The sequence below is a fragment of the Amphiura filiformis genome, chromosome 16 (genome assembly GCF_039555335.1).
Source record: "Amphiura filiformis chromosome 16, Afil_fr2py, whole genome shotgun sequence".
In the NCBI taxonomy this organism is placed as follows: Eukaryota; Metazoa; Echinodermata; class Ophiuroidea; order Amphilepidida; family Amphiuridae; genus Amphiura; species Amphiura filiformis.
The window spans coordinates 30330243-30356519 of NC_092643.1; the positions used below are offsets into that span (position 1 = coordinate 30330243).

At 36.2% G+C, this 26277-nt stretch overlaps 1 protein-coding gene across 4 annotated transcripts in view; it reads right to left on the bottom strand.

The window, feature by feature from the left end:
• LOC140135855 (calretinin-like) overlaps positions 1-24687 on the bottom strand; it is a 40658-nt gene extending 15971 nt beyond the window's left edge. For 2 of the 4 annotated variants that reach the window (XM_072157505.1, XM_072157503.1), the window contains exons 1-2: positions 22111-22324; positions 13375-13442 (exon numbers count right to left, since the gene is read on the bottom strand). In XM_072157505.1, the coding sequence (XP_072013606.1) occupies positions 13375-13442; positions 22111-22177 (135 nt within the window). In that variant the 5' untranslated portion in view covers positions 22178-22324. Of the gene's footprint in view, positions 1-13374; positions 13443-22110; positions 22325-24513 lie in introns of those variants that run through there. The other 2 variants (XM_072157504.1, XM_072157506.1) reach the window with 2 other exon arrangements.
• Positions 24688-26277: the final 1590 nt, after the last annotated feature.

Genomic DNA, 26277 nt, shown 5'->3' on the forward strand with positions numbered 1-26277 from the left:
AATAAAATGACATTTTGGGGACAGCGTGTTGACGTAAACAAGGTGCCTTTCAGTATCAAGGTAAATAGATTGACAAATTGACATATTTATTGGCCTTGAAATTTGAGTCAGGCTTTGATGTCGCTACTTGGCTTGTTTTGCTGTGCTGATTTATTGAATGTTGTTTATTCTCACGAATTAGATATATTCAGCAGCCATAATAATTGGTAAATCTTTATCATTAGAAAACGATAATAACAATACGTTTCGGAAGTATTTGGAAATGTGAAAATAATAATCCAAACAAATTAGACCATTTTCGTCAGATGTGTCGACAGGTAATAGTTGTTAAGATAATTGTCTAATCTCCTTTTAATGTTTTTTCGCCAAATTGAGGCCAGGCCAAATATGGATTCGCCGAGTAGGCTGGTTACTTTATCTACTGTAAGCTATATTGGTTTAATATAAAGCCCAAAATATTCTTCTTTATAAATGTCCAAATCTGCTTTCTTCTGCTTTGTAAATTTTGCAATTTTCAATTTTTTTACTTTGTTCGCAAAAAGTTTAATTTTACGATTTTGGCCTGATGTATAGTCCATATTTTATGGTAAAACATTCTTTATTATGTTACATTTTGAAGCCGATTTTAATATTTATATCATTTTATTGATAAGATTGTTCATTAATTTCATTTCTTGTGGGGTTTTGATGTTTTTTGTTCTCTTTGTATGAAAACTGCATTTTCTGCTTTTCATCCTAATTCTGCATTATTCGCGGAAAGTCTGCAACGCGGAAAACTTCAGGCTTTAGTTTAATATAATACAAGAAATATGCAAGGAACAGCATTATTATAACTATCCCTTGGAGCAAAAAGAAGGACAGACTCTTTTATACAAGTGTAACCTCCCGTGTTTCAGAGACCATTGAAAAGCATCATATCGCTGGTGAAGTGTAACAAATAATACTTTGGTAATAGCTGTTTTCATAAAAGCTTTACTGAGATCGGTTAGATCGTTCATCAAGCACGAATGCATTGCTTCATAATACTTACCAGACCTCAGACAATTAAGCGACCCGTGTTCTTACTCATGCCTAAGTATTTTTCCAGCTAACTAAATATCAGTTACCAAAAAATAATATATGAGCGTTGGATACATCATTAATAATAACCAAAGACTTGAATAGGTTTCATATTACACTATGGACCACAATGGCCTCATCCCAATGGCATAGTCCAATAACCTCAATCACATAATCATAGTGCAAAATTTGACCTCAAGTTGCAGAGTATGAGTTTTTGTACCTAAATCTTCAAAGGTCATTCAATGAATGTACAAATGTATTGGGGTTTAAGAACTGTTCCCCTGATAGATGAGCATGTTGTGGATCCTATGATTGCAAGCATTACATTGTTTGCTATATCACTTATGTCAACTCCATTAATATACCAGCATTATATCAGACCTAAATAGTTGAATTTCGAATGGCATATTTCAGGAGTCTCCGTTCAACAATCATGGGTACAAATTTAACCTCAGATTGTTGAGTATGAGTTTTTGTACCTAAGGCCGTGTAAAATTAATATTTTGGTTCTCGTCCCTCCCTCCTCAATTTCTGGGATTTGTCAGATTTTTTTTTTTTTTTTATAGATTTTTCAATTTTTTAGACTTTGGAATGATTTATGAAATCTTCATACATATAAATAAGTTTATTAGAGAACAAGCATCACTTCCAAGTCTTTTGTGGAACTCTAGAGGGTCTATCCTCAGAATCTCACATTTGAAAAAAAAAAAAGGGCCTCATCGTTTCCTCGAGCACTGTTGAGAAGACCGAAAACTACTGACAATGCTAATTTTACATTGAAAAAAAAAAAAAAAAAAAAAAACCTCCCTCCCTCATCAATTCATGAAAATCCTCTGGACGAGAACCAAAACATTAATTTTATACGGCCTAATCAGTCAAAGTTCAATATATGCATGTACAAGTATATTGGGGTTTAAGAACTGTCTCTTAATAGATAGGTATGTGTGATAGAGATGGTTGATGATCTATAATGCTTATGTATTCTTCATCTGAGGTTGTCAATACTGATACATTTCCTCCGTTGTAGCGAAGTCTGGTTATTGTTCCGAACTGGCTGTGAAGTGTTTGTCATTCATTTTTCATGCCCATGTTTTCATATTACGCTCTTGCTCCTTTTTGTAAGGGTAGATTACATCTCGGAAACCATAATAAACTGGGCTCAAAAAGAGACTTATAATTTTTTCGCAAGGTCAGATCTTAAAATCCTGTCCATAAAAATGAACCGAAATAACACACAGGATTACTTCAATACTCTACTCTAAACACATGTCAGTAACTAAGCAGTTGTCCAACAGCAAAATACACTGACACAGAACAGCTTCCTGGACCACATTCAGAGGCGAATAATTGGCACCCAGCAAAAGAAACCTGTGAGAATGCCATTACTCGTTGATGGTCGATAAACGTCCCAATAAATCGGACTTAGTCACCGGTCAGTTCTACAGCATAGATATCCATGGCTAACGATGGTTAACTATGGAAACATGTTAAAGGACATCAAGAAAAGTTTCTAAGTTATTTATTTTGAGCTCTTTCGAGACGAGTAATGGATATATTCTGTATAGATTTAGGTTTTGTCTGTGACTGCTAATGTGAGGCCGTCGTAGGTCGTACGGGGCTCAAACTCGGTGGGTGGGTGTAGTTCTGTCCTGGCAAGAAGAAGTTTATGTTCGTTAAGTCATTCGACCCTGGGGCCCCCTCCAAGGGGTCATTTGAGGTCAAATGACTAAAAACTGCCATATGGGCATGAAACTAGGTCCTACGGGACTCAAACTCGGTGGGTGGGTGTAGTTCTGTCCTGGCAAGAAGATGTTTATGTTCGTTAAGTCATCCGACCCCGGGGCCCCTCCCAGGGGTCATTTGAGGTAAAATGACTAAAACTGTCATATGGGCATGAAACTAGGTCGTACGGGGCTCAAACTCGGTGGGTGGGTGTAGTTCTGTCCTGTCAAGAAGATGTTTATGTTCGTTTTAAAGTCATCTGACACCGGGGTCCGCTCCCAGGGGTCATCTGAGGTCAAATTACTAAAAAGTGTCGTATGGGCATGAAACTTGGTAGGTACAGTCAACATTTAAAACAACATTTTTGAAGGTCATTTTGGGGTCATCCAAGGTCACCACGGGTCATCTGAGGTCAAATTAGTAAAAACTCATATATGGGCATGAAACTTGGTGGGTACAGTCAACATTTAGAGTTATAAGTTTAGATCATTTTGGGGTCATCCAAGGTCACCCAGGGTCATCTGAGGTCAAATTACTAAAACTGTCGTATGGGCATGAAACTTGGTGGGTACAGTCAACATTTAGAGCCACATTTTTGGAAGGTCATTTTGGGGTCACCAGGGGTCATCTGAGGTCAAATTAGTAAAAACTGTCATATGGACATGTCACCATCAGCCTGGTAATCGCGCCCAGCCGAGAACCGCCAAATATGGTAACCGCCTAGTCTATTTTAAAACTGATGCATCAATGACTATGTTCATCATGTCATTATTGTATCATTCTCACATACATTAGGAAATGAATTTGGAGAATAGAGGCCTTGCATGTGACATATCATCCCGTAAATATGGCGGACTACTCAAATGCATTCAACAAAAGCATGATTGCAATCAAATAGGTTGATGACAACATTTGATTGAATGGACTGCACTCCGCCATAACTACGGTGAAGGACACCGGCTCAAATCCTTTGTTTGGAGCCAATCGATAATTTCATGCAGGGCCTCTATACTTTCTGTTAATAAAATACTATGCTGACCTCACACTCCAGTAATTTCAGATCATTGAGCTCAGTAATACATCAAAGAATGTCCTCCAATTCATGAAAACAAATAGATAATCTGCATATCGGATTAAAAGCTTGAGGCATTTCAATTGCAAGGCCCATTACTTATACACCAACAACAACATAGGCCTACAAGTGTATATAATGTAGCATGTGCACACATTATCATGTTGTGGATGGTGAATCAAGCTGCAGTGCCTACCCATTCCCAAATAAATGCAGTGACCAACCGGTGTTCACTCATGATTGACGTACTGATCATTATGTATGATTTAAACTCATAGGTTTTGGCAATTTGGGAGGGGTGGGTTCAAAATGACCCCATAGGATTATACGGGGTAAAAATTTCAAATTGCTCAAATACCCCTTTCAAATATATCAAATTATTTAAATAAATAAATGAATGAATGAATGAATGAATGAATGAATGAATGAATGAATGAATGAATGAATGAATGAATGAATGAATGAATGAATGAATGAATGAATGAATAAATAAATAAATAAATGAAAAAAAATTGAACAAATTGTAGCGTAGCATTAAAATCATAATCACCATTGCTGGCAGGCGGATTCGAACCAACGATATTGACATTACCAGTCTGATGCTCTAACACTGAGCTATGCCATCATCTAGTAATGAGGGTCGAGTTTTTAGCGTATACAGTGTTTGTCTGTGAAAATGCCGCCTTGTGAAATAAATAAATATAAAGTCTCAATTTTTAATTTAAATTTATTTGATAATTTTCTAACCTATATTTTCTTTAGAGCAGGGACAAATATTTCCCCTTTTATCCAATTTGGCCGCTAAATAAGAATCTACTTCTTTTATTACTGATTTAATTCCGCGATTTGTTCCATTCAGCAATATCAAAGATTAATGTCAAGCATCTCACCAGTGGCGTAGATTTCTTTTTGACATTGGGGGGGATGGAGTTGGAAAACATTCTGAAAGTATAGTAAATGCAGCATCTTTTGGCGACAGAATAAGCTTATTGTATAAAAATTTTGCTATTTTGAAGCTAAACTGATGAAATATGGTGTAAAAGTGGAATAAATGCGCGCGAAGCGCGCTACAAAAATTTGCACTTTTGGGGCTAAAATGGGCAAATATGAGGTTAATTTGGTCAGAAACCCATTATTAGGCGTCAACATTGGGGGATGATTGTATGGACCATCCCCCTGACAAAATATTGGGGGATAAATCCCCACCCCCCGGGATCTACGCCTATGCATCTCACGACAGATATTTAGTTGGCTTAGTGGTTTTGCACAGTGCTTTTTAACCGGGAGGTACCGAGATCGATTCCCACCTCTGCCTGCAATTTTTTTTCAAGACTGGGAAATAATAACCTGACATTCGCCGCTGACATTCGTACTGCAGAAGCGGAGTTGTAACTTGTTAAACTTTGCTCCTTCCGTTAAAGGGTACATTATTTTGGCACTAGATTATTTCTTTTTTTCCACATTGCTGGTAGGCCCCTATTAAATATCAAATGGTCACAATTGGCGGTCACTTCAAATCATCGCCAACTGAACGAGGTTCAGGAATGTCCTCTCATTGTTAATTGTTGGTTAATCCACCACTTGAACAGGACTTAACCAAAGCAAACAAAGACTTAAGCTTTTTACGAATGCTATACATAAGTATAAGCTTATTATCCTCTTCAACAATAGGATTAAAGATTGGTGCTTGACTGGAATTACGTGCTAGTGTCATTGGTTATTGTTAAAAGGCAATAAGGTGTGTAATTGCAATATTTCCTCTGAATAGGAAAGACTCTCTACATCGAACCATGGATGCTGGTGGTTCGAATTAAGCCCGATCCTGACTCCACTTCGCAGCGGTATGCGATGCTGCGATGCTTTTCAAACATCTCAGCATCCCGCGATGAAATTAAAATGTACAGGTGGAGTCAGTATCGGGCTTTAGGAAAAAAACCCAATTCGAAATGATGCGCTTTAGAATTCAACAATATTAATAATGGTAGCTCTATTATAATACACATTAATGATAAAATTCCAAAATATAATACGTTTTCTGTCTTTGCTTGTCACGTGGTAGCGATTATATCTTTAAATAAGTTTCAAATGAATAACAACAAGACAAGTGGCCGAGTGGTCTAAGGCGCTAGGCTCATGAGTTCTAAGCGTTGCGCCGTGAGTTCGAACCCCGCCTCTGCCAAACTTTAAAAGAAGTAAATTAAAATTTGACTTTTTTTAATTTCATATTTGGGAAATGTGACTGGGACAATTTATGTATGGTGTGGAGTGGTGTGATGGGGCATGTACTTTAACTGGCCGGCGCGGTCCGGTGACTAAGTCTTTATTGGGCGTTTTATCGGCAGTCAACGAGTAATGCGTACAAGATTTTTACACAGGTGATAAAAGTAAAGTGGAATAGTGTGGAACGAGGCTGCTTCTGCTTTTCACACACTTTCGTCAAGAAACAGGTCTTGTTCCACACTATTCCACTTACTGACAGGGTTCTTGTGTTGGATGCCAATTATAAGGCTGTGAATTTGATCCAGGATAGGCCTATATGGATATCCTTTATATAACCCGATATTGAAACGTTTTCTGTAAAACATATTGTATTTGCTGGGTTAAGCAGTAATAATATCAAGTTGAGGCAATTTGACAGTTGTTAACTATATATTTCTTCTTTACAGGATGACATTACTCAGATGCTATATAGATTCTCGTACGTGACGGTATACCAGTACAGTCGAGCCTCCGCAGAATACGATGCTTGCTCGTGTGAAAAGGGGCTACCTTGAAATTATCCTGGACAAATTCTTTAATGACTTTGTGGGGTACGTAACTGACACAGAACAGCTTCCTGGACCACATTCAGAGGCGAATAATTGGCACCCATCAAAAGAAACCTGTGATAATGCGTACAAGATTTTTACACAGGTGATAAAAGTAAAGTGGAATAGTGTGGAACGAGGCTGCTTCTGCTTTTCACACACTTTCGTCAAGAAACAGGTCTTGTTCCACACTATTCCACTTACTGACAGGTTTCTTGTGTTGGATGCCAATTATTAGGCTGTGAATTTGATCCAGGAAGCTGTTCCATGTCAGTGCATTTTGCTGTTGTGTTAGTTGGACAACTGTTTGGTTACTGACCTGTGGTTTGAGTAGAGTATTGGAGTAATCCCGTGTGCAATTTTGGTTCATTTTTAAGGAGAGGATTTTAAGATATGACCTTGTGAAAAATTACACATTTCTTTTTGAGCCCATTTTAATCTGGGTACTCTCGTTTTATATGAAGAGTGCATTTCTAGCTAAGATTTAGTAGAAAACGGGTATCTGGGTCAGAAAACCTGCTAGTCTTCTTAACAAAGCTATTACAAAAACTTATTTAACTCGTGTATTAATTTTTATGAAATAAAACAAAATAGGGCTACATTCTATATTAAATCAGTCGTTGTGATCACGTCATATTGCCAAATTCAAATCCAAAATGTAAACCGTCTGTTTTGTTTTGTTCTGTCACAGAGGGCGACATTACTAATATGTAAACAGCGGAACACCGTTTTTGCCTTGATCGCGAGTGGTTCCATCTTTATTACCTAAATGTGTGGTTCATAGGGCCTGCACTTTGGCTCGTTTTTTGCAGGTTTACATGGTCCAATAATCACAAGATGACTGACATGTGGTAACAAAGGAAGCAGTCACTGCAATTTGATTATGTCCCATATGATTGGCCATTCAAGACACCCCTGTGAATATACTATAGCGGCCTTTTCAAAATATAATACCTGTTTGCTTGACTGCATTGACAATACCGGGAACAATACACACAGTATATGCATTGGACAAACTTTTTACAATAAGCATGATAAGTGATGATGTGACCTCCAGATTTATACATCGTTCGTCTCGCACACTGACGACATTTGATTACGGTGAAGGACACCGGTTCAAATCCTTTGTTTGGAGCCAATCGATAAAAGCATGCAGGGCCTCTATACCCTATACCCATGTACAGTTTATCCCTTACATAACCTATGTCTTGAATACGCTGGCAAAGTTATGTAATAATCGGATTAATACTATATAGCAGTAGGTAAAAACAAGTTTTGAATAATCCGCGCTACAAAGTCCCATTCAGTGATCCCAGCGAAAGTGAAAAAAAAAATCAAATTGTTACGTGTATAAATGTTTTAATGAAAACAAATGGCAAAAAAAAAAAAAACAGGAAAACGACCGTATTGACGAAGTTGAAGCCCCATTCAAATACAGTACATGATAGCTAATTTATATACTGTCAGTACCGGTATATAAATTACAGACTCACGTAAATGCATTATTTTTTTGTCTTAGACACACGGCTTTCGGCTGAACCACTACACTAGCAAGCTATGTTAGCACATATATGACAATGACGAAAGGTACAAAATCAGCCATAGGCCTTTTATGACCTTTGACATTATTTTGTGGCGAGTGACATGGTCTTTCAATTCACGCCGAGTGTCCTTGACAGGTTCGACTATGCTTCAGTGGTCATGAAAGAATTCAAAAGATAACCTCTGCCCCAATAATCCCAGGCAATTATCTGAAACTGCTCCTCGGATCATAAGAATTCAGTCCTCAAATGATAGTCATAATAATGTCCAAAAAGTAAAAATTACTGACTATCATTGAAGACTGAGTTCCGCAGTCTAGTATCCAAAATCTGAATTTTGATGATTTTTACGATCGTCGGGATGAAAAAAAATCAAAAAATCACTGAATGGGCCTTTAGTTCCCTACTCTCCTTACCCTGGCAATAAAAATCAAAGAAAAATAAAAAAATAAATAAAACAAGAAAAGGGGGAAAAAAAGACAAAGAAAATTAACCAAATTAAGGGATCTGGAATGAGCGTTTTGAGCGTTTCGATAGTATTTTTGTGGGACATCAGAGCACATCAGACATATCGAATTGCATTCTGAATACGAAGAATGTCTTTCTGATATCAAATAAATTTCATTGTTTGGAATTCACGATATAATACAAATTTTATGACAAATTATTAAAATTTGATATTGTTCACATTTTTGATATATAACAGTCCTCGAAGTAAATATCATAAATCTAATGATATATTCTTAAACAGTCCCTGGCATACCATACATGTATAGGCCTATGTATAGTACATTAGTCTGCTTTATCTGTTTTGTGCTGTTTAAGCAAATTTAAACATAATTTCCATAAAATGTAAGCTTTTACTGTCAGATATGTCCCCTTTTAATTTTGAGCAGAACAAGTGAGGTAAAGCAAAGAAAATTGGAATTTACTACTACTAGCGCCAATGAATGTTATACGATTGTAAAGCGGTACGATCCTCTGGGTGTGTGTGTGGGGGGTGTGCGTATGTGTGTCCTGCACGCGTATTTTTCTGCAACTATAACGGGACGCAATACAATACCTTTATGTTATAAGAATCAAACTTACAAGAAAGATGGCTCTTGTCAAATCCTACAATTCTGTCAGAGAAAATATGCATATTTGCATTAAATTTTTTATTAATTGACATAATTGATTAATTAATAAATATTTTATTTAATGATTTACCATAATTCCAAACATGTCAAACAATATGTCAAATTAAAGCTAATGAAATGCTTTATAAATTGTTAAGAGCACATTTTGCAGAATGCATTTAGTATTTTAGTTACATGATTCCAAACATTCTATTCCAATTTTTTGCTACACACGCATAGGAGCTGTACTTTTAGAATCCGCGCCTAATCAATAATAATAGTCTTTCACTCCATTGTCAAAGTACTGTGCTCCCTGTAGCATTATAGTGACCAGGTCGCGATATAATCTCCAATCAATAATGACCCTTGCCTCCGACTATGCGGTTCCTATGCAAATGTTGACTAGTAAATTAATATAGGCGACCAAGTCCTAGAGTGTGATGGTTTTGTAGCAGATGACAGTGCTCATTCAAGCCTATCAAGGTCAGTTAGTAGCCACTTGCTGAATGGATGGCCATTATCAGCTATCAAAGAGATGCCTTGTGCAGCTGCCAATCACAGTAGAGGTTTGATAACATTTTGTTAAAAACCCAAATGTGATATAAGGACAAAGCTGTGCATGTTGGTACTTAATTGTTTGGATTCTTATGTTGAAATTCCCTTGTATTAGTATTTTTATGTGTAGTGTATATTGTTCATAAATTATATAGCTTTTAAATTTTGGGCATTTTTGCTCTGTTGCACTGTACCATTATGGAATTTGAGCAAATCAATTACCGACACAAGCAGGTATACAGTGTATTATTTTATTTTTATTTCGTATCTCAGGAGCACAGCTCACTTGGTAAGGCGTCAGAATTTGGTACACGAGCGCTTCGAACTTTAAATCGGAAGGTGGTGAGTTCGAGCCTCATCACGGTCACATTAATTTTATAAACCAAATATTGTTCGAACTTTTCATATTTGTTTTTCTTTTATTGTTTCTTTTTCTTTGTCTTTTTTTCCTTGTTTTATTTAATTTTTCTTTATTTTTCTTTGATTCATATTGCCAGTGTAAGGAGTGGAGGGAACTAACGGCCCATTCAGTGATTTTTTCATCTGGACGATTGTAAAAATCATCCAAATTCAGATTTTGTACTAGACTGCGGAACTCAGTCTTCAATGATATAGTCAGTAATAATCTTTTGATCATCATCCGAAGAGCAGTTTCAGACAATTGCTTGGGATTGTTGGGGCAGAGGTTATCTTTTGAATTCTTTCATGACCGCTGAAGCAGAGTCAAACCTGTCAAGGACACTCGGCGTGAATTGAACTGATTGAATTTAAATACTGACAGTATATATAAATTAGCTACATGTAGGCCTATTTGAATGGGGCTTCAACTTCGTCGATACTGCCGTTTTCTTGGGTTTTTTGCCATTTTTTTCATTAAAATTTTTTATAAAAGTAACAATTTGATTTTTTTTTTCACTTTCGCTGGGATCACTGAATGGGGCTTTGCAACGCGATATATTCAAAACTTGTATTCACCTACTGAAATAGCATTAATCCGATTATTACACAACTTCGCCAGCGTATTCAAGACATCCAATGCAAATAATCACCTGGATTATGACGTTCATACCGTAAATATGGCGGAGTACTCAAATTCATTCAACAAAAGCATGATTACAAGCTATTGCAATCTACCGCGACAGCTCGTCTCACACACATAACAAATGCACTATAGGATCAAATAGGTTGACGACAACGTTTGATTGAATGCACTGCATTGCGCCATGATTACGGTGAAGGACACCGGTTCAAATCCTTTGTATGGAGCTAATCAATAATTTCACGCACATCCTCTATTATTGCCCAATTATTGCCCGGGATGATTGCACACTGTAAAAGAGCTATTGTTATAATGTTTGATGAAATCGTGTTTAACTATTTGCTTAAGAAAGGCACAATACAGATAAAGCAGACAGATTTACTACATGTGGTACATGTATATACATATAGGGAATGTGTTCGAGTATTACCTAATTATAATAGGGGCGTATCCAAAAATGAATTCACACCCCTTTCAAATGTCGAGCCAAAGTGCAGGCCCTATGGTGGTTCCATTCGATATCGACACCCCCTGCGTGGGAGATTAAGGTCATGTCTTCCATAGGGGGTGTATTGATTTCAAATGGAATAGCACAATTAACGCAGGAGCTACATACACAACAGCAACCATGTTGTTCTATTGTAATCATGATCGTGATATCATCAAAACGTGTGTGTCGTGTGTAAAGAAAAACACGAACCGCCGGGCTCTATAATTTGACTTCATCACAAGTTGTATTCAGTATCTGAGCATTTTATGAAGTATATATAACAAATGCGTTTCCAAGTTTGTCAAAGAAAAAAAATAATGAATAGGTTATACAGAGAAGTATAAGAGGCTACAGCATATTAAAGCACGTTTCAATATAATAGAAGTACATGTAATAAAGGTTTTCATTTGACCACTAGGTTTTGTGAGGTTCTCAGCCTTTAATTTTAACTTCAAGCCCAGAGCACTCAAGTCGCAACCCCATGTCTCGCGACTAGCATTTGGGTTCGCGACTCACTGTTTAGAACTCTGTAGGCCTACAGGTGTGAGCTATAAATTGGTAGATGGGATTTTTTCATCCTTGTTACAGAATTGCGTCAATTTGATGTCATCGACTTATATGTGAATAATCGGCACACTTAAATGACATCAAATTGACGTCACACGTACAAGCGACACGTACACGGACGAAAAAATCTAATTCTCTCAAGCACATCAATGCTTTGCGTGGTAGCCGAAGGTTTCAAAAGTCCCAAGTTTTGAGATATTTTCTCAAAATATCAAGAGTTATCTCACGAACCACTGAACCAATACTAGGCTTGTTTGTGCTCATTTTAACGCATTTTTCGTGCTGATTCCGAATATGGTCATAAAAATGTACAATTCAATTTTTAAAGAAAATTTGACACTTGTCGTCTGCAGTCAAAAATCCGCGTGAAGAGGGTTCAAATCCTTGGACATTTCTTGTTCATATACCTTCCATGTCAACTTAAAAAATACATAAACGTGCATGGTTTTCAGATTCGGAATAGCCACCATTTTCCCGGGCCATATTTATCCCGATTTACTCCTTCAAGCATGTTCCACTCACTCGATGAATATTTGTAATATATAGAGAAATTCATAAAAGAATTGTTAAAAATAAAATAGGGATGAGATGAGAGCGAACTTTAAGGAAAACAGTTTTTCGGCATGTTTGATGTAGCTGGCCTATATATTCATAATTTAATGTTTTGAACAATGTTTGCATGCAAATATCGGAACGTTCATGCGAACAAGAGTAGAACAATTTTCATCGTACATGTTCTGAACACACAATGTATAATGTTTTGTGCAGATATATGACTGTTTTAGAAAACCAAGGCCTTGGAGATGTTTTATGATAGTTCTTGTTGCTACAAAATGAGTTTCTAAATTGCTTGCATTCATATATCGTTATGAGTTTGACAGACTGCCGAATCTGGATTCGTCTTTTTGTTAAATTCATTACACATGATTTGCCTTGAATTCGCGAACAAGGTATCAGCGCGTTGGTTCCAGAGGGCAGCATATCCATTTTAACGGTGATCAGCATTATAAGTGTGCGGTTGCTCCACTGTTCACAAATTCAAGACAACTCATGCATGCGTAATATGAATTTGATAAAGGGACGAATTCAGATTCGGCAGTCTGTCAGAAACATAGCGATGTTAAATTGGATATGTTGTGCCTTGTTTAACTGAAACTGATTATATAATATAAATATAATAACACAATATAATGTTGTATAATAAATATATAGGAAGCTCTGATATATCTTGAAAAAAGAGCAATAATTGATAAGATGCATGTTACTTTTGGATAAAAAAACAAAAACAAAAAACAAAAACGGACATGTAAAAAGCTTGTATACGCAGCATATTTTCATGCACCGTATAATATGGTACACAAATCGGTACATTTCATGCAGTTCGCAATTCTAGCAATTTACCGTGCTTTCATCCTTGGCCAGATCTGTGAGGAAACTCTTCAGCTCCTTATCTTCGATGTACCCATTGCCTGAGAGAAAGAAAGAAAGAACACAAAATGGTTTGTATTAGAACCAAGTGACGATTTGCCCATAATGGGCTAGTCCAGTTGAAATCCACACTCCCCCTGTGGAAGATTTTGGACACATGTTCCACAGAGGGAGTATGAATTTCAAATAGAATTAGCACATTTGGCAGCTCCATTTGAAACTCGTGCTCCCTCTGTGAAAAATTCATGTTGAAGCTTTCCCAAAGGGGTAGTGTGGATTTCAACTGGAATAGCCCTATTATACCCTATTAGCGTTGAATCTACGTCTTCCCAGCAAACACAAAAAATGTTTTTAAAACGTTGTTATGAACGTGTTATAAATATGTTGTTATTTTGGTCAAAGCGTTTTAATAAAATGTAAACGCGGGATTATCTCAAATCCCTATGAATCATAAAGGCAATGAATATGTGTTTTTAAACGTTTAAAAACGTTCTTTACACAACAACAATTTTTTTAAGTGCAAAATGTAATTGTTAGATATTTCTTGGCAAATATTTTCGCAAAATATTTTGTCAACACTAAAAATAACATGTTACAATGTTTTCAAAAATGTTTTCAAAAACGTTTTGCACCCTTTATATACCCTTTATATAACCCGATATTGAAACGTTTTCTGTAAAACGTATTGTATTTGCTGGGTTAAGCAGTGATAATAGTCAAGTTGAGGCAATTTGACAGTTGTTAACTATTTCTTCTTTACATGATGACATTACTCAGATGCTATAGATTCTCGTACGTGACGGTATACCGGTACAGTCGAGCCTCCGCAGAATACTGTGCTTGCTCGTGCGAAAAAGGGCTAGCTTGAAATTATCCTGGACAAAGTCTTTAATGCCTTTGTGGGGTACGTAACTCATTCAAAACCCGGAGAACCGATCCTGGTTGCGAGGGTTTATTATGCCATTATAATCAACGTGTCTTCTCCATGTAGCTAGTCGTGTTAGCTCAAATGCTATAGACTCTCTTACGTGATATACTAGTTCGAGCCTCCGCAGAAGACTGTACTAGTTCGAACCTCCGCAGAATCGTACTTGCTCGTGTGAAAACAGCGCTAACTTGACATTCTCCTGGACAAAACGACCTTAAGGCTAATTGCCCATGTACATGTAGGGTAATTCATACGATACCCAGGGAACTAATTCTGGTTGCGATGGTTTATTGTCTAGGGTATGCCCTCCTGGGTGCGATGGTTTGTTGTATGCCCTCCTGGGTGCGATGGTTTATTGTCTAGGGTATGCCCTCCTGGGTGCGATGTTTATGGTATGCCCTCCTGGGTGCAATTGTTTATTGTCTAGGGTATGACCTCCTGGGTGCGATGGTTTATTTTCTAAGGTATGCCCTCCGGGGTACGATGGTTTATTGTTCAGGGTATGCACTTCTCACACATGAACCTACCTACAAGAGTCACAAGATGACGTAATTAGATTTCTTTTCGCTGTTATCTGATTTGATTCGCTTCTTTTGAGTGACGTTCTTTTCAATGACGGTAACAGATCCCAACCTTTTTGACGTCTAATCTTCCCATTTCATCACAAATTGAGTTCTATTTTTAAAACCCAATGTCACAAACAAGTTGTTTTTCTCTATTTCGCTTTTTACGTCTTTTATTGTTCACCAGCTTGCAATGGGCGATTTATCACTGACCAATACAAAGAATTGTTATTTATTGCGCTGAGAAGAACGATCCAATTCATTGGCTTAATAAAAGAAACCAATCAGTAGTGATGACTGAATCATTACTTGTAGCATCTATTCTCAATCCCGCGTGTCTGACGACAGTTGGCACTTGAAGTGAAAGTTAATTAAGCAAAATTCAAATATTTCAAACTTTAGACTCACCGCTACAATGTGAACCATTGTGCATATGCACTATTACAAAGCAGGTTTTGTTTCTTCCAACCAAACCATTTTAAAATCCCTAATATATTAATAAGTTTTCGTATCTATATAAGTGAGCAAAATAACACTCACTGACGCGGTCTATTTTGGAGCCTATCAATGTCCCCTGTGATCTTTTTTCTTTCTATTTTTAAAATGCTATCACAGACGTGATATTTACGCTCGACACAATGTGAAACAAAAATATATTTTGGGCATCACAGCACACCCTTAAGACACAAATAAGTCACTTAAGTGCTCTCCTTGGAGACTGTCGTCTGTATTGTGAATGAAAAACAAATATTGAAGACTCTGAATTTATTTGTTATCTCCTTAAGGGTCCCAAAATAAATACTGTCCAAACGTTCATACCCCAGCCCTTAAGTCATCACAACAGTTGATGCCAAGTTATAGCTGCTTTATCATTGGCTGATCTAAGGTGTTCACCCCGTATAAAGTAGTATATGGGCATTTCAAGCAAACACGACCAAAAACATTAAAAATGCTCAGAACTTTAAAATAGCAAATTTGATATCAAAATGAAAGAGGTTAACATGCTCTTTAAATTAAGTCGTCTTACACTATTACGACGGTGCATGTTTACCATGAATTTTCTTACAAAACCTGTTTTGGGCCAAATATGTTACTTTTTGAGTGAAAATACCCACATTTTTATCTCCTTTGCACATCTTCATTAAGGTTTTATTACATGTTTTTGGTTTAAATTTATATGCTAGTTGCCCCATGTACATGTGGGGGTATTCATACGAAACCAATGGAACTGATCCTGGGTGGGATGGTTCATTGTCTTGAGTACGCCTTCTCACACATGAACCTACAAGAGTCAGGAAGATGACGTAATTAGATTTCTTTTGACTGTTATCTGATTTGATTCGCTTCTTTTGAGTGACGTTCTTTTCAATGACGGTAACAGATCCCAACCTTTTTGACATCTAATCTTCCCATTTCATCTGAGATTGTGTTCTATTTTTAAAACCCAATGTCACAAACAAGTTGTTTTTCTCTATTTCGCCCTTTACGTCTTTTATTGTTCGACAGCATCCAATGAGCGATTTATCGCTGACCAATGCAAAGAATTGTTATTCATTGCGCTGAAAAGAACGATCCAATTCATTGGCTTAATAAAAGGAACCAATCAGTAGTGACGATGGAATCATTAATTGGAGCATCTATAAATCTCGCGTGTCTGAAGCAGACGACACTAGAAGTGAAAGTTAAAACAAAATTCAAATAATTTCAAACTTAAGACTCACCACAAAAAAATAATTTGGACCAAAAGACATTTGCATATGCAGTATTGCAAAGCAGGTTTTGTTTCTTCCAACCAAGCCATTTTAAAATCCCTAACTAATATATTAATTTAAGTTATCGTATGTATATAAGTGTGCAAAACAACACTCATTTATATTGTCTATTTTGGAGCCTATCAATGTACCCTGTGATCTTTTTTATTTCTATTTTTAAATGTTATCAGAGACGAGATATTTACGCTCGACATATTGTGAAACAAAAATATATTTTGGGCATCACAGCACACTCTTAAGACACAAATAAGTCACATAAGTGCTCTCCTTGGAGACTGTCGTCTGTATTGTGAATGAAAAACAAATATTGAAGACTCTGAATTTATTTGTTATCTCCTTAAGGGTAGACGAGGTATTGTTGGTCGAAGCAGCAAAAATAAATCGATTTTCATTATCTAAATCAATATATTATTGAAAAAGATGTTTTGTAAAAGTTCATTCTACAAATCATATACTTTGAAAAGTTGCTTGATTTACTGTTGTTAATTAAATGAGTTATGTATGTTTTATAAAAGTGTTGTTGTTTAAGCCCTCTTTACAACATAACTCAGGACCTACACACTCGCTATGAAATGATCAATGCAATTTTTGCCCAAGCTCACTTCCATTCGCAAGATACTGTGAACTACCAAATCGCAATGTTTGCTTGGAAATGACATGTTTTTTGCTTTAAATTGACATATTCTATGATGCTTTTCAAGTTTGTTTTGTTTAAATTATTATTTTGTTATGTATTATTTTATTACGTAATTCGTTTCCATTTTTTGGGGCGAACAAACTGTAGCACGAGTTATCGTAGCATGAGTTACCATGTTTTTGCAAGCAAATGTAAAACTATGAAGTTCAAATCTTTTAAAGGCATATCAAGATAAATCTTAACATACATTAGTAGTTATCATATAATCAATTAGGTTCTAGTATTTTTTGTTACCGCCCGTTAAAAGATGGATATGCTGCCCTCTAGAGCTAAAGGGCTGATCCCTTGTTCAATGATTCAAACTAATTGATGCGTAACATGAATTTAACATAGCGACAAATCCGGTACAACGACATATTAGTATAACAGGTCACAGTTAAAGCAATACATTCGCTAGCTATCTTTTTGCGTGAGATGTTGTTATGTCGAATTGTGTTTGTTATAAAGTAAATGAAACCAGCGAAGAATATGCAGTCGAAGGGAAACTTCTGAAAATGATTTGAGCTCAGGGTAAAAGTATGTACAAACTATAAAGCAAGCAAAACAAGTATTCTCAGTATACAACACATACGAGAATACTTAAAGCCATAATATATGATTTCGGTCAAATGTTAACTATGTTATTCTTTGATAAAAATTATTATATAATATTACAACTGTCAAGGACGTTTTCTAATCATATTAAGCCGATATAATGAGGTAAAATGTGTGTCTGGAATGTATTTGAAATGAACCCTTTGTTTAACTGGCTTCCAGTTAAACAAAGGGTTCATTCAAATTACTTCTGTACATTTTCAAATGCATTAATGCTCAAGCTCCAGGTTACCTGACTGATCTAATTCATCTCTTAAATAGTAGTGTTGCGCTTGGTCTCAGATCTCGGCTTCGTTCCTCATCTGATCTCACCCGCCTTTGGGTTCCTCGCTCTTTTAGAAAGGCTGGGGATGCTTCATTTGCCATAGGTGCTCCCAAAATATGGAATGAGCTCCCTACTGAGATCAGAGAGGTGGAGTCGGTGTCTGGGTTCAAGCGCATGCTCAAAACTCATCTTTATCCTGATTAGTATTGCTGCTTGTTTTTGTATATTTGATTCAATTGTTGGAATTGCTTTGTTTATTTGCTTGGTTTTATATTGTATGTTTTCTTGTGAGGCGCTCTGTGCTTTGTGGAGCGCCATATAAATGTTTTATAATAATAATAATAATAATAATAATAATAATAAAATAATATGATCAATTTGTAAGCGCTCTTTAGCAAAGTCATAATTCATTGAATTTACAACCGAAATTTAAAACAGGCGAAAATAGTACCTGTTTGCACAAGATTTGCAATTTAAAGAGAATTGGCCATTGCTCATTAAAATGAGGCAAGTATATGGACAATATAAGTGTGCTCTTTCATTTATTGACATAAAATCTGAAAAATATTGTAAGGATCACGTTCGTAATAAAAATAAATCTGATTGGATGAAGGGAACACTTGCGGTTTTTACAAAAACCAGTCACAGATGCCTGTTTTCCACTAGTCACTAGCTAGAAGCTCACACAGCTCTTATGATGCTATGCACTCAACCGTGTAGTGTAATCAAAGAATGTGTAGATTCACTGCTTGCTTGGGAGCTCTTGGACGAAACTTTGCGCTCAGGTGTATCGAGGTGGAAACTGTGCATAGATGTTTTATAAGAGAATCGTTTTGTAGCCAAACCTTTCCATGTGTGTACCAGATTCGGAAGATTTGGATGTACTAACATTTTATATAATACCCAATATTAAATATATCTTAAGAGGTTGTACTAGTACATTCTTGAAATAAACATAAAAACAAATGGGTAACAATCCTTCCTTTTATAGAACCTGCTTTAATCAAACGAGTTTGCCTGGTTTAGTTATAATTCGTGCTATGTATACACAAGACAATCACAAAATGATGTTGCTAAACGCAAAACAGTCACATTATATTCACCGTTATGCAATTAAATTACATAAACCTTCAGAATTATTGCAATAACTGCAGCAATATTCTGCAACCACTTTTCTTAACAACACAGAGCATAATGTTGTCTTTCCAATACTAGCCACGCCTTGCGTGAAGTCACGTAATCCCTCTACGGACGTACGACAAAGCAGTTACTCTAACAAATGCAAGGACAAGGAAAGTTGACAATGAAAACCAATTTATGGCATTTTAATAATATTCTGCATGCAGAGTCAGCATCATTTGTTATGAATTTAAACAAAGGAAATCCAAATGACAATACTAATACTACATGGACCACAATGACCTCATCCCAATGGCATATTTCAATAACCTCAATTCAACAATCATAGTGCAAAATTTGACCCCAAGTTGCAGAATATGAGTTTTTGTACCCAAATTGTTAAAGGTCATTCAATGAATGTACAAATGTATTGGGGTTAAATAACACTGCCCTGATAGATGAGCATGTTGTGGATCCTAGTGATAGTGCATGATTTTTCGTCTTAGTACAAGGTTATTAAGCTAGATCTCAAATTTTTCAATCAAAATACCAATTACAAAACCTCATAGTTTGCAGCTTCCCGTTCGTGCATTCTTGCGTAAGAATTGTAAAAAACTGTTTCAATATGCTTTATAATAAAGGTTTACGATTAGACTTCATGTATCACTATTATCTAATACAAATCCTATACGGCTGGTAATTACAATTCTGCTGCCTTATAAAATTGATGAATAAATTGGTTCTGTCATCTGCTATTGGCATGATTAAAAGAGCTAGAGTCACAAAAACAATTAGATTTTGAGAAGAATTTCACCGTGACCTTTGGTATTTATCATTTCCAACAGATATTTTTCACATGTGTGCTTCGGTTTGATAATGTTTATCTTCTCTATACTGCGCAATCAAATATTGTAATATAAATCCACATTGCACATGTGGGTATGATATCATATCACCAGGGTTTTAGCTGTGACCTTTGAACTTCACATCCAGGGGCGTGGAAATCAAATATCAATTCACCGGGATCGTCATTTACTTTTGCTCTGTTGAAACATTATCGTTTTAAAGGTGTACCGTGATATTCAACACAAATAGGTTAAATTAGACACAAAATAACATAAATTTTTTGTTAGATATAATGAAGATTCGTTACACAATTTCGCTAGTTTGTTAGAACTAACTTTATTTGCTTTACCAGCCAGTTCCAAAATGATCATAAAACTCGTATTTTTACGGAAGGAGGGATAACGTCGTGTGCAAAGTAAAAAAAAAAAGATTAAACGAGGCTTTCTCGAAGAACTAAGTATTATAGTCTATATAACCCTGACAAAAAGGTATGACTTTTGACAAAAACCATTCAAAGATTTGAAGGATAGCGTCGAAGTCAAGTTACGGGTTGCTTCACGGCTGCAGGTGGTTAAGCCGGCTAATTCATAAATGTTATGTAAAGGTGACTAGACTTTATTTTATCCCAGTAATTTTCCCAATATATCTCATTTGAGATGCTGATAACTATTTTTATTATTTCTATTATCAGAATCTGATCGTTCCCAAACAAAGGCGTTGTTTAAATGTCTAAGGTCTGAGACGTTCATGACAGGACGCGTACATTTGGGAATATACACTGGTTTAAGTTTATTATGCGCATTTTTTTTTTCAGACTTTGTTTCGAAGGAATTCGTTAAAAAGACTCAATAGTATCAGTTTTGGAACGAAATACACAGATTGCCAGTGAATAATTCACACCTTTATGGTAGTATGGTAGTAAAGCATAGACTAAATGGAATCTATATTCGTTGAAACAATATTGATATTATTGGATTGCAGCTGTTTCACATATGCAAATCACAGGCTGGTATACGATCGACATATCATTAAACTCCAGAGTGGAAATTAGATAAAAAGACCATTATTAATATTGCTTTTGCAATATGTTGTGCATATAAATTTTCAAAATATCTCTCGGTCGACAGCGTTTTAAAATTAAGAAAAATGACTACATGGAGAGACAGAGTAATGTTTTTCTCCAGTCATCATCAAACATAAAAGAGTCTTAGTTTTGTAAGAGAGATAATATAGCTTTATTTAATTGAATCCTCCTTTTTTTATTTCATACAAATCCACACTAAGCAAAAACAATAGCAAATTGACAAAATACCTAAGTAACTTGGAGAAACAGAGTAATGTTTTTCTCCAGACTCCAAATATCATCAATCATAAAAGAGTCTTAGTTTTGTAAGAGTTATCAGATAATATAGCTTTATTTATTTTAATCCTCCTTTTTTGATTTCACAAAAATTTACACTAAGCAAAAACGATAGCAAATTGACAAAATACCTGCGCAACTTGGAGAGACAGAGTAATATTGTACTGTCATCATCAAATATAAAATAATCTTAGTTTTGTAAGAGTTATCAGATAATATAGCTTTATTTATTTTAATCCTCCTTTTTTGATTTCATAAAAATTCACACTAAGCAAAAACAATAGCAAAGTAACCAAATACGGCAACAGGTATTACGGTCCCATTGTAATGATTGTATAAAGCAACATGATATAATATGCGGCAAATATGCGGCAAATTTTTAAGATAATACGAAAATATGCAGAATAACATTTACTATTCAGGTCCCGAAGTGCTGCGGCTAAGTATGCATAAAGTAGTAAAATAGAATAGATCCTACACTGTCAATGTTCCAATATGAAAATAAAAACGTTGGTTTAATTCCATTTGCAAAAAGACCACTGAATAATCTTCCAATAATACTCACCATCGGCATCATATTTCCTCCAGGTAGCTGTAAAATACTCCGCTGTACACTTATTAAGGTGAGACATATTTCCCAACTTTATATATCTATATGTATATTAATGATAAATCCTTTTGTGGTTGTATCCGCTATTTCCCGCACCTAGTTCCTTCACATACACTGACACACCGTTTGCACAGAATAATCTCCAACAAACGAATGGCACTGAGTTAAGGCCTGGTGGTTTTACAATACAACTTGCGCGCACGCAGCTAGAAAGGGGGAAATGATAAAATGCATGCAAATACCACCCATCTTTAGAATACGATTTAGTTCAACCAATACGAGATAGAGTGGTTACTCACTGTTGTTGCTTTATATTATTGAGCTCCGCCTACTTTGATTTAGGAACCAATGGGGAATCGGTATTATGGGAAAACGGATGTTAGTATATTTTTATCATCGTCATCATTATATTGTCATTGATATTAGGCTATGGTGCTTGCAATGGTTTTACTTATGTGATGCGCGGAATACCTGACGATTACAATAAGAATGCATTTGGCAACAATTGTTTCAATTTAAGTGCTTTAATATACGTAGTTTTAAAATATAATGTTCAATAATCAATCCTCTCTTTTCCCAATGAATATTGAGTGCGTTTATTTGGTATCATACATAAATTAACCATACACCGTTGGCATGGTTGGATACAGTATTGAATGTTGAATGCAATCATCATGGCAATGAGATGAACAGGTAATTCGCTAAAACGCTGTTCTAAGTTGCCAATAGAAAATCGCTCACACTAACAATTGACGATTGTATTGGGAAAATGGTCAAGTACTACTATAGATTCCACGTTTAAAGGTCGATCATGCATTTCATTCCAAAGAGTTAAGGGCTCTGGAATGAGCGTTTCGACAGTATTTTTTGTGGGACATGAGAGGACATCAGACATATCGAATTGCATTCTGAATACGAAGATTGTCCTTCTGACATCAAATAATTTTCATTTTTTGAAATTCGCGATATAATACAATCTTCAATACTAAAGGTCAAAATTTTCAATTTTCATTCCAGCTACATACACTTTAAGTACATACCATCAGATTTATAAAATTTACTTTGAGGACTGTTAAATATCAAAAATATCAATTTGTAATCATTTGCCATAAAATGTATTTTACATTGCGAATTTCAAACAATCAAAATTATTTGATATCAGAAGGACATTCTTCGTATTCAGAATGCAATTCGATATGTCTGATGTGCTCTCATATCCCACAAAATATACTATACTGTCCAAGCGCTCATATCCATCCCTTAAAGCAGCTAAACTATATCAGAATTTCGTGGACACTTATTTTAGGATTGCTGAAAATGTATTTCACATGTGCATGAAGATGACTTTCGCTATTGTCTATGCCGGTGCTTTGTACCTTCAAATATATCAATACGGGAATCAGTCCAAAAATTTACAATCATAGAAGAAAGTCCAGTTTTAGAAGCAAGAGAAAACTAACGCCAGGAAAAAACCTGCGACAGTAAGTATGGGCTGGAAACCAAATGCACATAAAGTCGTCGGGAATGACCGGGGCTCGAACCCGGTACCTTGGTGGTGCGATGTAAGACTGAGCTGAGGATAGAAGTGCTACGCTAACCCACTGACCACTCAAATTGCTCAAGCCAAGATATCAAAAGCTTCTATACACATGCTAGCTTGTCATGCTTGTAAGGAGAGAAAAAAGAAAGAAACATAAGTGAAGAAAAGAACAAGGAAAGAAGATCCCTCCCAAACCACGAAGTGTACAATTTTGCTCTTAGCCCTTACGTCGAGAAATAAAAAATTGAAATTCTTATTCCATGACCCGATACAAAGGCTATAAACGAAATACTTCTCAAAATAATAGTTTAAAGCATAAATAATTGTTCACAGATTACACGATTCTTGGGCTCATCATAAAATTGGTTATGTGGTGATATATAATTCCCAGACAACTAAACTAAGTCTGGAAACGACGGTTTACCTCGATGTAGACAGACAATGGTACTGCGACTATTAGGTGGTACATGACTTCGTTTGATGTTGGTTTAATCAGCAATTGCAATCATTTCATGTTGCTGTTTTGATTATAACGACGACGTGCAAAGATCTCGCAGCCAGTTGCGATAAAAGGCAACGCCTGGCTGTTTGTATATGGACTGCTCAGTGCCAGAAGTGAGTGTGTAATTTGCCAAATGTTTAAAGGGCACTGCTTACCCACTTCTGGCACTGAGCAGTTGATATATCCTGTCCTGAGCATCAGGAGAATTATTCACCCAGTCAGGTTAAAATACGCTGATAATATTCCAATCCGAAGATAAAAACATTGGTTTAATTCCATTTGCAAAAAGAACACTGAATAATCTTCCAATACTCACCATCCGCATCATATTTCCTCCATGTATCTGTAAAATACTCCGCTGTACATATCCTAAGGTGAGCCATATTTCCCAACTTGGTATTTATTAATTAATCCTATTGTGGTAGTTTCCGCCTTGTTCCTTCACATACACTGACACACCGTTTGCACAGAACAATCTCCAACAAACGAATGGCACCGAGTTAAGGCCTGGTGGTTTTACAATACAAATTGCGCGCACACAATTAGAAAGGTGGACACGATAAAATGCATGCAAATACCACCGAACTTAAGAATGCAATTTAGCTTGACCAATACGAGATAGTGTGGTTACTCACTGTTGTTGCTTTATATGATTGAACTCCGCCTACTTTGTTCCTTCAATCATATTCAAAAAGGAAATTAGTCCAGAACTCATATCAATTTGTAAGCGCTCTTTAGCAAAGTCATAGTTCATTGAATTTACGATCGTATGACAAAACAGGCGAAAACAGTAACTTTTTGCACAAGATTGGCATTTTAAAGAGAATTGACCATTGCTGATTCTAATGAAGCTGTATATGGCCAATATAAGTGTGCTCTTTCATTTAATGACATAAAATTTGAAAAATATTGTGAGGAACACTTGAGGTTTTGACTTTTAAAACCTACATTTTGGTCAAATTAATGTGCTTGGACAGGTAGTGTTCAACAGATTTACCACATTCACCTTGCTGTAAAATTGAATTGCGTTGTCTGTGAATGGAAAAGAACAAGGAAAGAAAGATCCCTCCCAAACCACGAAGTGTACAATTTTGTTTTTAGCCATTGAGTCGAGAAATAAGAAATTGGAAGTTCTTATTCCATGACCCAATACAAAGGCTATCAATGAAATACTTCTCAAAATATGATAGTTTAAAGCATAAATTGTTTACCGATAACAGGAGACTTATGTTCATCAGGTAATGGGTTAGGTGGTGATACATAATTCTCAAAAAACGCTGGGAACAACGGTTTACCTCAATGCAGACAGACAAGGGTACTGCAACTATTAGGTGGTATACATGGCTTCGTTTGATGTTGGTTTAATCAGCAATTGCAATGATTTCATGTTGCTGTTTCGATTATACCGATGACGTGCAAAGATCTCGCAGCCAGTTGCGATAAAAGGCAACACCTGGTTGTTAGTAAATTAACTGCAGAGTGTCAGAAGTGGATAAGCATGGTAAGTGCAATCTGCCGTGTGTAGCTGCCATGTGTAGATGAGTGTACAGTGTGTAAATTGCCAAATGTTCACAGGATAGCTACTGAACTTACCCACTTCTGGCACTGAGCATTCGATATACCCTGTCCTGAGCATCAGGAGAATTATTCACCCAGCCAGGTTAAATACGCTGATAATATTCTTTTTCTTCTTCTTCTTCCTTATAAGTGCCTCCCTCATATGTATAAGTATTATCGCACTGCGTACAGACAAGCTGTACTTATTTTTTACTCTAGAACCAAGAGTAGATGAGTGTATTTTTGAAGTACAGTCAACAGTACCGGGATGATCCCCTGCTCTTTTCGAATAGCCTGTGACGTTCTTTAACGTGCACACTACATTAATGTGAGAAAATATGCATGTACACGGGACCAACAGCTTAAAGTGCCCTCCGAAGCACTAAGCAAGTAGAGTGAAGTGCCTTGCTTAAGGACACAAAGAGCCAGCCAAGCTCAGGCGGACCTGGGATTCGAACCCTTCCCAGCAAACACAAAACGTTTTCGACATCATTCGCAAAAGGTTATAAAAGGTTGTCAGAAA